This window comes from Leptonychotes weddellii, chromosome 1, assembly GCF_054177405.1.
Source record: "Leptonychotes weddellii isolate Sample4059 chromosome 1, ASM5417740v2, whole genome shotgun sequence".
NCBI lineage: Eukaryota > Metazoa > Chordata > Mammalia > Carnivora > Phocidae > Leptonychotes > Leptonychotes weddellii.
Genome location: NC_138369.1, coordinates 173,217,999 through 173,229,435, shown reverse-complemented (window position 1 = coordinate 173,229,435; position 11,437 = coordinate 173,217,999). Strand labels below are relative to the sequence as shown.

The window sequence follows — 11,437 nt, the reverse complement described above, 5'->3', positions numbered from 1 at the left end:
GAGCAAAATATATCAATAAAGATTGCAGTTGTTTTTTTTTTAATAAAGCAGAATGTCATGCTAATCCAAAGGCACAAATACATCTTAATTATTTAAAATAAGAAACATAAAATAAAGGTAAGATTATAAAGTTGTAATTAATTGTTGGCACTCAAATAAATAATCGTATTAATAAAATCTTTCTATTTATATAAATGTTAAATCAAAGACTAAGATTCAGGTAAAGTTTGCTGGATCAAATAGTCTTTGAAAAATGCTTATATAGGTATTAATATTAAAAATAAGGGAAAACTAGAGAAACATTACATTAATGTTAGACTTAGCATCAATAGAATGGCAATAAATCAATCCACAAAAATAATAAACTTTTGGAAGTCACAATTCTAAATTCTTTTGCCGATCATTGTAAAATGCATTGACACGTTAATTTGTGCCAGTTTTAAAAACAAAATATTTATCAAAATGCTGATATTACTGTTCTTTCTTATATGTTGTTGAATATAGATTGTCATTGCCTAATTGCACATAACCTATCAAGAAATACCAATATTTTCAGTGATATTTTTCTTCTTTGTTTGAATTAGCATAGGGTTCTTATTATTTAACCCTACGTATTATATTCAGTCAACTCTTTTGACATTTTATACTAACATTTAAGAGTACTCTCAGACAGTAGAAATAATATTTATACAGTTATATGGCATGTTTAATCTAGAACAAGAATGAAAAATAAGAACAGATTATTTCAGTTCTACTCATATTTTACAATTTACTACAAGAATCTCTTATTTGGAAACTTTTACAAATAGAGTAAGTTGGAGCATTCCATTGAAATGTTATTATTTTTTTAAATCACAGTATTGCCTTGCTTCTGAATGGCATAGATTTCAAAGACAAGAGATAAGGACCACCCAGACAACTGAAACAGTGCACTTGAAACAGTCTGTCTACAATTAGTTTCAAATTATCTGCTAACCTCAGATCATTATTCCACATTAGTGGCAAGAAATTTAACAGCATATATATGTATATGTATATATATATATGTATATATATAAAAGAAATATTTAAGTAAATTGCTTTACATGGAAAGTCCAAAGAAACGAGAGAGACAGAACTTTCAAATTGAAGAAACACAAAAATATTTGTTCTTTATTATGATTTCTCTGCTCTTGAAGTATAGCACAAATATAATAATAGTAAACATGCTAAACTGGTTTCTCAGTTTTCCTAATTCTTCCACCATTATTAGTTTAAAACCAGCCCTATCCAGGAAAAATTAGCATTCATGGCTATTGCTTCATGGACATTTTACTATGCTTGTTTACTTTGCACAAACAAATTCAAGTACTTTGACTAGTTATAGCACATTGGTACAAAAGGGGGAAAAACAGTCAAATAAAGCAAAGAGATGATCAGAGAAACATGACTTAAATAGCAACAGTCAAATCCATCAAAAGACCAGGTGGATAATTTCTACTCAAATTCCTAGGTAGGCACAGGAATTCATTTTCTTCAGAATATGCCAGAAAAAAATATCAAGGGGAGATTCCTGCACTATAATCCTGTGAATTATGGCAACAACACTGGAGATTTAGTGCATGAACATGCAGATGGACACATTCTGTGCTGCTAATAACTAAAGGTTTGTAAAATTAGTTGGTTGTCTCTCCTTGCCTAATAGTTTCAAGCACTTTGTAAATAAAAGTGTTCATGAGTAGCATTAATATTGCATTTAATATATCACCAAATTATCTCTATAGAGAGACACGGGAAGAAGGTTGACCTGCACTGTTAAAACTCTCCTCCAATGTTCTATTGGTATGCATTCCCCAACCAGTCAATATTTGATCTATAATACCACCTGAAACACTAAAGATTATGGATGTAATGGGGCCTAAAGAAACCTTTGGCTCTCTAGGGTAACAAATAATCTAAAACCTGCTCCCAACTGGTATGTATATTTATAATCATAAATAACATTTATTTTACCTTACATACGAGTGAAAATCATGTTTTAGTCTTTTACCTCTGGGAGCTTGCATAGCTTGGAAGTTCATAAGTATTTTATTCTGGTACAGGCCCTAAAAGTAATATTAGAAAGTTTGTGTTGAATAGCCGAGGAATTTCTTCAACCAAAGTTGTTTATCAAAATCTTAAAGTGACTTCGAGCTACAACGCCCAAAAGAAAAACAGATAGTGGCAATTCAGTTGTTTATCACTGACACTTTTATGGCATGTTTACATGTTATTTTCTTCTTTATTTAACCACTAAGGATTTTAATTTCCATTAGCCAATTACATTTAATGATGATTCCCTGTAACACTGGGAAAATGAATTTTTAAACCAAGATCATCTAAAACAGTGGTCAAAAAAATGTATCTTAGGATATGGTTTGAAATATTTCAACACTAAGGACTTACTTTTTTGATAAAATTATTTTAAAGGTAAAATATAATCACGTATTTATAAATATATCAAGACAACATTGATATCGTTACCATTTCAATTTACTTTATTTGAAGCTGAGGGCAGAAATCAATATTATTTTCACTTGCAATACATTTATTTTTTTGTGTAATCCATTGTGAGTGATTATGGCATATATAAAGAGAGAGATTTACGGAATCTTTCTAATCTAATTTTACACACAACTGATATTCGTTCAAATGGGTAACAATTTTGATCTGGCAATTCAGTCTATCAAAACTTAACATTCAAATAGCACTGTAACTATAACTTAGAAAGAATTTTCCAAAGTTTCTCTCAATTTTTAATATCTGCTAAAGATAACTGGCTCCTTCAAGCCCAAGTTCCCTGAAATTCTCCTGATAATTATTAACTGTTTTCATCTTAAACTGAAATCCACGTTAATAATCTGTTTGCCCAAGATAGGATGAAAAACATGCAGGGCTTTCTTATACATTTAGCTCACAAAGCTTTTTTTTCCTTTTGTTTTTTCTTAAACCCCTATTTGTGGGAGAGGTTGTCGATGAAATATATAGTCCTTAAGAAACAGAGCACTTTAGCTGTATAATAAATTGCAGTATTTCAATCACAGAATCAAATTGATACCCAAGAGTTGGTGCCAGTCAGGTCTCTATATTGAAATTCATAACAAAATAAACAACAACAATAACAACAACAACAAAAGGTAATGGAACATGGGCAGGAATATTTGATCATATGTATATGTGTACAAGCTATTCCAAGCTAGAAGTTTCCCAAGAAATTAAGGTAAATGGAATAGTTTTGGTCATAGGGTCACTGCAATCCAAATGCTCTTTGTAGCATGTTCAAGCCTCTGTGATCTTGGTGTTATGCTTTGCTATCGTCTTCTTTTGATTGTATGATGTCGTTAGAAACCTTAATTTCTATAGTTTCTGGATTTAAGACTTCTTTTCCATTTTCTTCTTTTAAAGGCAATTTTCTGGAAGGAAGTATAAAATAATGAACTTCATTTTCTAATGCAGTTTGAGTGGTACTCCCTAATACTAAGTTACTGCCTTATAGAAGTCAATATCTACAATTATTAGAATGAAAAAAATCAGATTTGTTAAAGTAATATCAAAATGATAGAAAAATAATTAGACAATATTATCCATTGTAAAAATGTGATGTACTGCAAAATGATGAATGAAACAATGTATTTGTAGTTTTAGATGCACCAAATCGTTCACTATAGGGTGACTTAGATTTGGTAACCAGTTATTGATACATAAAATAGAATTGTTTAGAATCTAAACAAGCCAGCATTTTTTTTTTTAATTCCTGAGACAGAAAGAGAGAGAGAGGCAAAGGGAGAAACAGGGTCCCCATGGAGCAGGGAGCCCAATGCGGGACTCTATCCTAGGATCCCGGGATCATGACCTGAGCCAAAGGCAGATGCTTAACCGACTGAGCCACCCAGGCCCCCACAAGCCAGTATTTTTATATGTCAACTAGATGAGTTACTAGTACCTAAGTTTTTTCAAATAAAAATCATTAATAGTTGCTGCCATATTCTGTTACATACTTCAAAAGCTGGGGGAATTAGCTATGTTCTTTGGAACTTAATGAAAGTAAGCGGCGCCTGGGTGGCTCAGTCGTTAAGTGTCTGCCTTCAGCTCAGGTCAGGATCCCAGGCTCCTGGGATCGAGCCCTGCATCAGGCTCCCTGCTCCGCGGGAAGCCTGCTTCTCCCTCTCCCACTCCACCTGCTTGTGTTCCCTCTCTCACTGTCTCTCTCTCTGTCAAATAAATAAAATCTTTAAAAAAAAAAAAAGAAAGTAAATATATTTCAGGACTTTCTCACTTTTCTACATTTATTGTATATGTTTTCTTTAATTGGTCTCTTTTCACTATTATTTTTGTTGTTATTTTTGTATCATTTATATGCACATTTTTTAAGAGTTGCTTTCAATTATAACCTATGAAGGAAAACAAGCTTGCTTGCTTGCTTGCTTTCTTCTTCTTCTTCTTTTTTTTTTTTTTTTAAGATTTTACTTATTTAGTTGAGAGAGCAAGAGCAGGGGAAGGGGCAAAGGGAGAGGGGGAAGTAGACTCCCCATTCAGTGGGAAGCCTGATGCAGGGCTTGATCCCAGGAGCCTGGAATCATGACCTGAGCTGAAGGCCAACACTTAACTGACTGAACCACTCAGGTGGCCCTTTATTTTTTAACAATAGCTTCACAAATCTTACTATGATGACAATGATTCAAGATGTATAGTTTTTTCTACCGGTCTTGAGTTCAATGGTTTATGATTATGCCTTACTTACACAGCTTTGGGGGGAAGATTTCCTCCCTTGACAAAATATTTTTTCCACATCAAAAACAAATTCCAGTTCAATTCCGTACTTTAAGGTCACAATTTTGTGGGGTAGTGAATGCTACTATGCTAGTTTCTCTGGGATTTATGTGTGATTTCTTTTCTGTTTTTGAATGAGAAGAGCAAGCCATTATGTTCTGAAGATCAAAGCTATTATGTGAAAACTAACCAATTAAAAGTAAGTCATGGGTAAATGTTACTATGTCCCATTGCTGGGAAGGAAACAGCATCTACTTTATACCTATTAGGGCAGGTTATTTTATGCGTATTATAAATAATGCTTTCACAGTCCTTCGGTTCACCCACTCCCAAGTACGGCAAATATTGATAATAAAAGATAAAATCAATAAGGTCACTTCTAAGCAGCAAAATGTAGAGAAATTTAGAGCTTGGGTGGGAGGTTAGCATAATACTTAATATATTTTTACTCAAAGAATTATAACACTGGAATTAACCAGTGTTTTCAACTAATTCTTGGATGACGAATTTTTGCATGCATAGTTTTCACTACTTACATTTATGTTAAATTGCTTTCTTTAAAGATTACAGTTAATTCTATTATTTTTATGTTGAGTATTTCTTTTCTATAATTGAGGATTGGAGTAGTTATTAGATCATCTTTTTTTGTTTTTGCTTTATTTTTTGTATTTTCAAGTTTTTATTTAAACTCCAGTTAGTTAACATATAGTGTAGTATTAGTTTTGGGAGTAGAATTTAGTGATTCATCATTTACATATAATACCCAGTTCTTAGCTAGTTTTCATACGCACCAATCTCTCATTGTAAGTGTTAATCAACAGATAGAAATGTGTTTTATGTGTAAAATTTTGCTTCATTGAAAAGACTTCTAACTTCTGAAGGAAAAACCATAGAACCCACCTTGTAAAAGCTGCCTCTACAAGAGTAAACTTCAATTTAGAAGGTAATAATCTCTAAATGTAGTCACTGACATGACCTGAGGATTTATACGAAAATTTAGCTACAGAGTAATACTTTGTATTTCTCTAAATAGTAATTATTTCAGCCCCTTGAGAGCAGATAGCAGACATTTCTGAAATAAGTTATTTTCTTCTCTTGTGACAACACACAGCCTTCCATTTAGGATGAGAAACCCAAATCAAATTTCTCTGTAAGTGTTTGCTGGTAAAGAAAAAGGAATCCTTAAAAAAATAAACAAAAAAAACCCAATATAATTTAGAAGTAATTTTAGTGAGCAGTATTTAAAGAATAATGTGACAGTCATGGTTTTGTTTGTATTCAATATATTCCATAGAATACTATTATCACTCCTTAGTAATGACTTTGGCTTTAATCATTTTAACTTTCATGTTGTGTGAACATCATCTTTGCACATGTTCATCATCTTTGCAGATTTAGTTGAAATATCTGCTATGGCTATAATGGAGCTCTGATGGGTATAGAAAGAAGTAAATAATATAATCTTGAATGGAGAGCAAGCACCATTTCCTATATAGACATTAAAATGATAGACAATTTGGGATGCCTGGGTGGCTCAGTCGGTTAAGCATCTGCCTTTGGCTCAGGTCATGACCCCAGGGTCCTGGGATCGAGCTCGGCATCAGGGACCTTGCTCAGCAAGGAGCCTGCTTCTCCCTCTGCCTGCCTCTGTCTCTCTCTCTCTGATAAATAAATAAAATCTTTAAAAAAATAAAAAATGATAGACAATTTAACAGTATTTCTTCTTCTTTCTAATGAATATTCTTTCTTTTTAAAGTAGACTTGTGTACATTTTCACACTATTAATTTTTATTTTAAATTGTGATATTCATATTCAGAGTAATGGCTAATTTCCTGACCCTTTTATATTTCAGTAAAAATCACATTTTGAAAGTATCACTTTCTTTTTTTAAAGATTTATTTATTTTATTTTTTATTTTTTTTAAGATTTTATTTATTTATTTGAGAGAGAGTGAGAGAGCAAGCAGAGCCGGGGCAGAGGAAGAAGCAGATTCCCCATTGAGCAGGGGCCCCAAAGCTGGACTCAATCCCAGGACCCTGGGATCATGATCTGGGCCAAAGGTAGATGCTTAACCACTGAGCCACCCAGGTGCCCCTTATTTATTTATTTTAGAGAGAGAGAGGAGTGCATGAGTGGGGGAGGGGCAAGGGCAAAGGGAGATGGAAAGAGAGAATCTCATGCAGACTGCCCACTGAGTACAGAGGCAGACACAGGCTCAATCTCACAACCCCAAGATCATGAGCTACACTGAAATCAAGAGTCAGATACTTAACCTTAACTGACTGAGCACTCCTCGTGCCCTGAAAGTATCACTTTCTTAAAAAGTAAAATAAGTGTAAGAAAATCCAACTCTAACATGTTCCATCTTTTTGACATTTTTACATAAAATTATAAATATGTGTTTGAACAGTAGATTTTCTCTGGCATTGATACAAAATTTTCATATGTAAAGTCTCTCTAGAAAATGGTTTTCAATATTCTCATCTGTTTTCTTTGAAAAAGAAATATTTTTCTACTTGATGTTATTTGTAAGTATATGCTACAAGGAATGATAATGTTATCATTTTACAAATATTTATCCAAAAATAATAAAGCATTTGAAGCTACTTACTCAGGTTCTGTTAGTGGTGTGGTTTCATTTGGCTCATTTACTGGGCTCCCATCCTCATGATTAGTGATTCTTTCATCCTCTGTTCTCATCTCCACTATTGGTTCTTTCGATCCATCTTTCCTAGAAAAATAAACAAACAAGAAAACCTTACTTATGTAATGTAAAAATAGATGCATTATGAAACATAGTTTAGAATCTCCACATAATCCCATCTCTCCCTGCCAAAAATCCAGCATGGTCAGATTAAGAATACCCTAAGAATTTTTTTTTTCATTTAAATTCATCTCAACCACATAATTTTCACTCAGAAAAAATAGAAAGGAGAAATTCCATTTTATCTAGGATTCTTTTTTTTTCATCAAAATTGTGTTAATTTTTTGGAAAAGTCCAAATTTTAAATTTGATTGTGCAGTTTATTTTGGAAAATAAATAAAAAATATTTTGTTAAAGAAATTATGACATGAAATAGCTTTTTCCCCCTAAGAAGCCATATGCTTTAGATTTTTTTAATTTGAAATATAGCATCAGAAATATTGCTTCTATATTAATATTTAGAAGATAAAATTTATATATATGAGATGTAGCATTGTTTTAAATGTTTTTATGAATTATATGAATGATTTTAACTTTAATATGATATTGACTTTACATATTCATGTTTTCAAGAAAATAGTTTACATAAAAACAATATTATAACACATATGCATGATGTTTTCATTTGTAATTTCAAATCCATGTCATCTTTATTGGATTTTTAAAATATGAGAATAAGTGTAATTTTACATAATTGTGGAATTTTCATAAAATTAGAAAGTTTACTGCAAAGTTTCATTCCTCAAAAAATGAACAAAAAGAAAGAAAAACAAGGAAGGTATTTAGTGATGATAAAGGGTAAAGTGAGATAAAAGCGTTGAGAATGATACACTCATAATGCAGATTATAATTATGGCACAAATACAAAAAAAAAAATGTAAGGGAGGGATAGGAGTCCTCACATACCCAGGGACATAGTCTTACCATACAATCTTGCAACTGTATTCTAACATATTTACCCAAATGAACTGAAAACTTATGCCCATGCAAAAATCTCCACATGAATGTTTATAGAAGTTTTATCATAACTGCCCCAAATTGGAACCAACTAAAATGTCCTTCAACGGGTGAATGGATAAACAAACTGTGGTACATCCATACAATTGGATATTATTCAGCAATAAAGAGAAATGAGCTATCTAGCCACAAAAAGACCTGAGAGAACTTTAAATGCATATTCATAAGGAAAATAAGCCAGTCTGAAAAGGCTACATACTATGTAATCCCAATTACACTGAATTCTGTAAAAAGCAAAGTTATAGAGAAAATAAAAAGATCACTGTTTGCCGGAGGTTGAAGGTGAGGGAGTGATGTAATGATGGAGCACTAGGCACATTAAATCTATTTAATATTGTAATGACAAATATATGACATTAAAATTAGTTCTTAAAAATCAAGTAAACTAAGAGTACATACAAAAAAATCAAACAACCAAACCCCAACAATGGCACAAATATTTAACATACCTTACAAATGCTGACTCTCAAACAGGAAAATATTGAGAATGATAAAAAACTTTTGATCAGGTGGCAGGTTTGATATTGCTCTTATTTCAGTATGTAGGTCCCTCACATACATACACTTCAAAATCTGACGAATGGATGTTAATAGAAATGGAAGAAAATCTAGAACTCTATAATCTAGAGTTAATAGTGAAGAATCTTTTATACCTCTAAAATGCAAATGTCTGTGAGACCTGGTGATTCTGATGTGTTCAGCAACCTGAACAGGGACTCCAAGGAAGCAAAATCTATATAGTAGTAAAGATGATTAAAGAGCCCACCACCATTAAATTTTAGTTTTATGTTGTTTTGTTTGCTATTGTTTTTTGCAAACAAGAAACAACAGCAATGATTGATTCTTTTAAAAAATTCTTTATGATATCAATGCCCTTGATGACATAGAGGATGATACTGTTTGGAAAAATGTGGCTGTTGCTGACTCTGAGCAAAAAAGTGATTCAAAGTGTTGGATTTTATGTTTATATTAACAGGTGCAGATCTAGGGGTGTGAATTAAATAAAATAGAATGCAAAAAAAAAGAAGATAGTGAATTTGGATTTTAATTGTATCCTCCTTATTGAAAATAATACATAAGCAAACCACTTTAAACTAGAAATAATAAAATAAACATTACTAAAAGGAAATTAAAAGAGTTACAAGAGAACATGGGTGAGTTGTCTTAAAATCCTTATTTTTGTTTTTAGTGATCTTTTACATTTTTATTTATTTTTTTTTTAAAGATTTTATTTATTTATTTGACAGAGACAGAGATAGTGAGAGCAGGAACACAAGCAGCGGGAGTGGGAGAGGGAGAGCAGGCTTCCCGCCGAGGAGGGAGCCCGATGTGGGACTCGATCCCAGGACCCTGGGATCATGACCTGAGCTGAAAGCAGGCGCTTAACGACTGAGCCACCCAGGCACCCAAAGATTTTATTTATTTATTTATTCATGAGAGACAGAGAGGCAGAGGGAGAAGCAGGCTTCCCGCGGAGCAGGGAGCCCAATGCGGGACTCGATCCCAGGACCCTGGGATCATGACCTGAGCCGAAGGCAGACGCTTAACCATCTGAGCCACCCAGGCGCCCTCTTTTACATTTTTAATTAGCTAGTGTATTCATATATTACAGAATTCTACGAAGGGTATATAGAGAAAGGTACACTTCCCTACCATTCCTATTTACAGGATATTAAGTTACCTATCATAGAGGCAAGCACATTTTCAAACTGTTTTCCAGAGACATTCCTTCTATTCATATACTAGCATATATGCGTGAAAATGCAGGGAATTATTTTTATACAAATGGTACCTACTAACTGAATATAATTTTGCCTTTTCAATGAACGCTAGAACATTTAGAGCTGCCTCTTTCTTTTTCATGGCACATACTATCCCATTGTATGTATGCACTATATATTTGGCCAGTGTCCAACCAACAGACATTTAGGTTGTTTCCAATATCTTCTATTACAATAAATACTATAAGGAGTATGAAATGCATATTTTCCTTACCCTTAGGTGAAAATATCTGAAGCACACATATAATTTCCATGAGTCTAATGCCTCTCTTGTATAAATTATATTTAATTATACTTGAAATGATATCAGAATTATTACTGATATTTTCTGTCGAATTATAAAAAAAATGGTAAGGCAATATTTTATTTAAATTGGCATAAAAATGTATGCCACAACTTATGGACAATTTCACAATCAATAGACTGGTAAAAACTAAATAAATTCCTGCCGGGTTTCTAGAACTGATTATTAAGCAGGAAATGACAAGTACAGCAGAATAGTTAAAATGATGTGCCCTGGAACCAAACTAGCTGACTCTCACTAACTCATGGCATAAGCATTTCTTTGTCCTGTTGCCTGGATAGTAAAACAGAGATGATATGACACCAAACTAATTTCCTCAGTGTTTAGAATAGTGCCTGACATATATGCGCTGAATCAGTAACTCTTCAGTATTCTAGGAGGGCAAGGAGGATTTATGTAGGGAAATACATTACTAAAGCTTGCAACTTCAACTAATTAAAGGAAAAAAAATGAAAATATCTCAAAACACACTAAGAAAGAAAGATTCATAAAATTCATCGGTTCTCAAATAAAAATGGAAAGTATTCATATAATTAATGGCATCATAAGCAAAACTCAAACTTTGAAATAGACAGGAAAATATTTGCAACAAATATGATGTCAAATAATTAAGGGTCATATTATATAATTAAAAAGTTAGAGAAAAGTTAAATAACTCCATGAACATGTGTACAGAATATGAACAAGAAACTCCCTGAAGAAATAAAGTGACCAAAGAGAAATCATAAAACAAATTAAGCTCAGACTTAACCTGGATCAGAAAAATGCAAATTTTAAACGATATCTTTCACTTATTATATTGACAAAAATAAACATAAATTGATAATATTTAATGTTTGTTT

The 11,437-nt window shown here is 32.5% G+C and overlaps 1 protein-coding gene across 1 annotated transcript in view; it reads right to left on the bottom strand.

The window, feature by feature from the left end:
- Positions 1-2,498: 2,498 nt before the first annotated feature.
- The window catches only part of NCAM2 (neural cell adhesion molecule 2), a 470,380-nt gene continuing 461,441 nt past the window's right edge, over positions 2,499-11,437 (bottom strand). Inside the window, exons 17-18 of the mRNA XM_006727618.2 lie at positions 7,401-7,520; positions 2,499-3,431 (exon numbers count right to left, since the gene is read on the bottom strand). Coding sequence (XP_006727681.1) covers positions 3,320-3,431; positions 7,401-7,520 — 232 coding nt within the window. The 3' untranslated portion in view covers positions 2,499-3,319. The remainder of the gene's footprint in view (positions 3,432-7,400; positions 7,521-11,437) is intronic.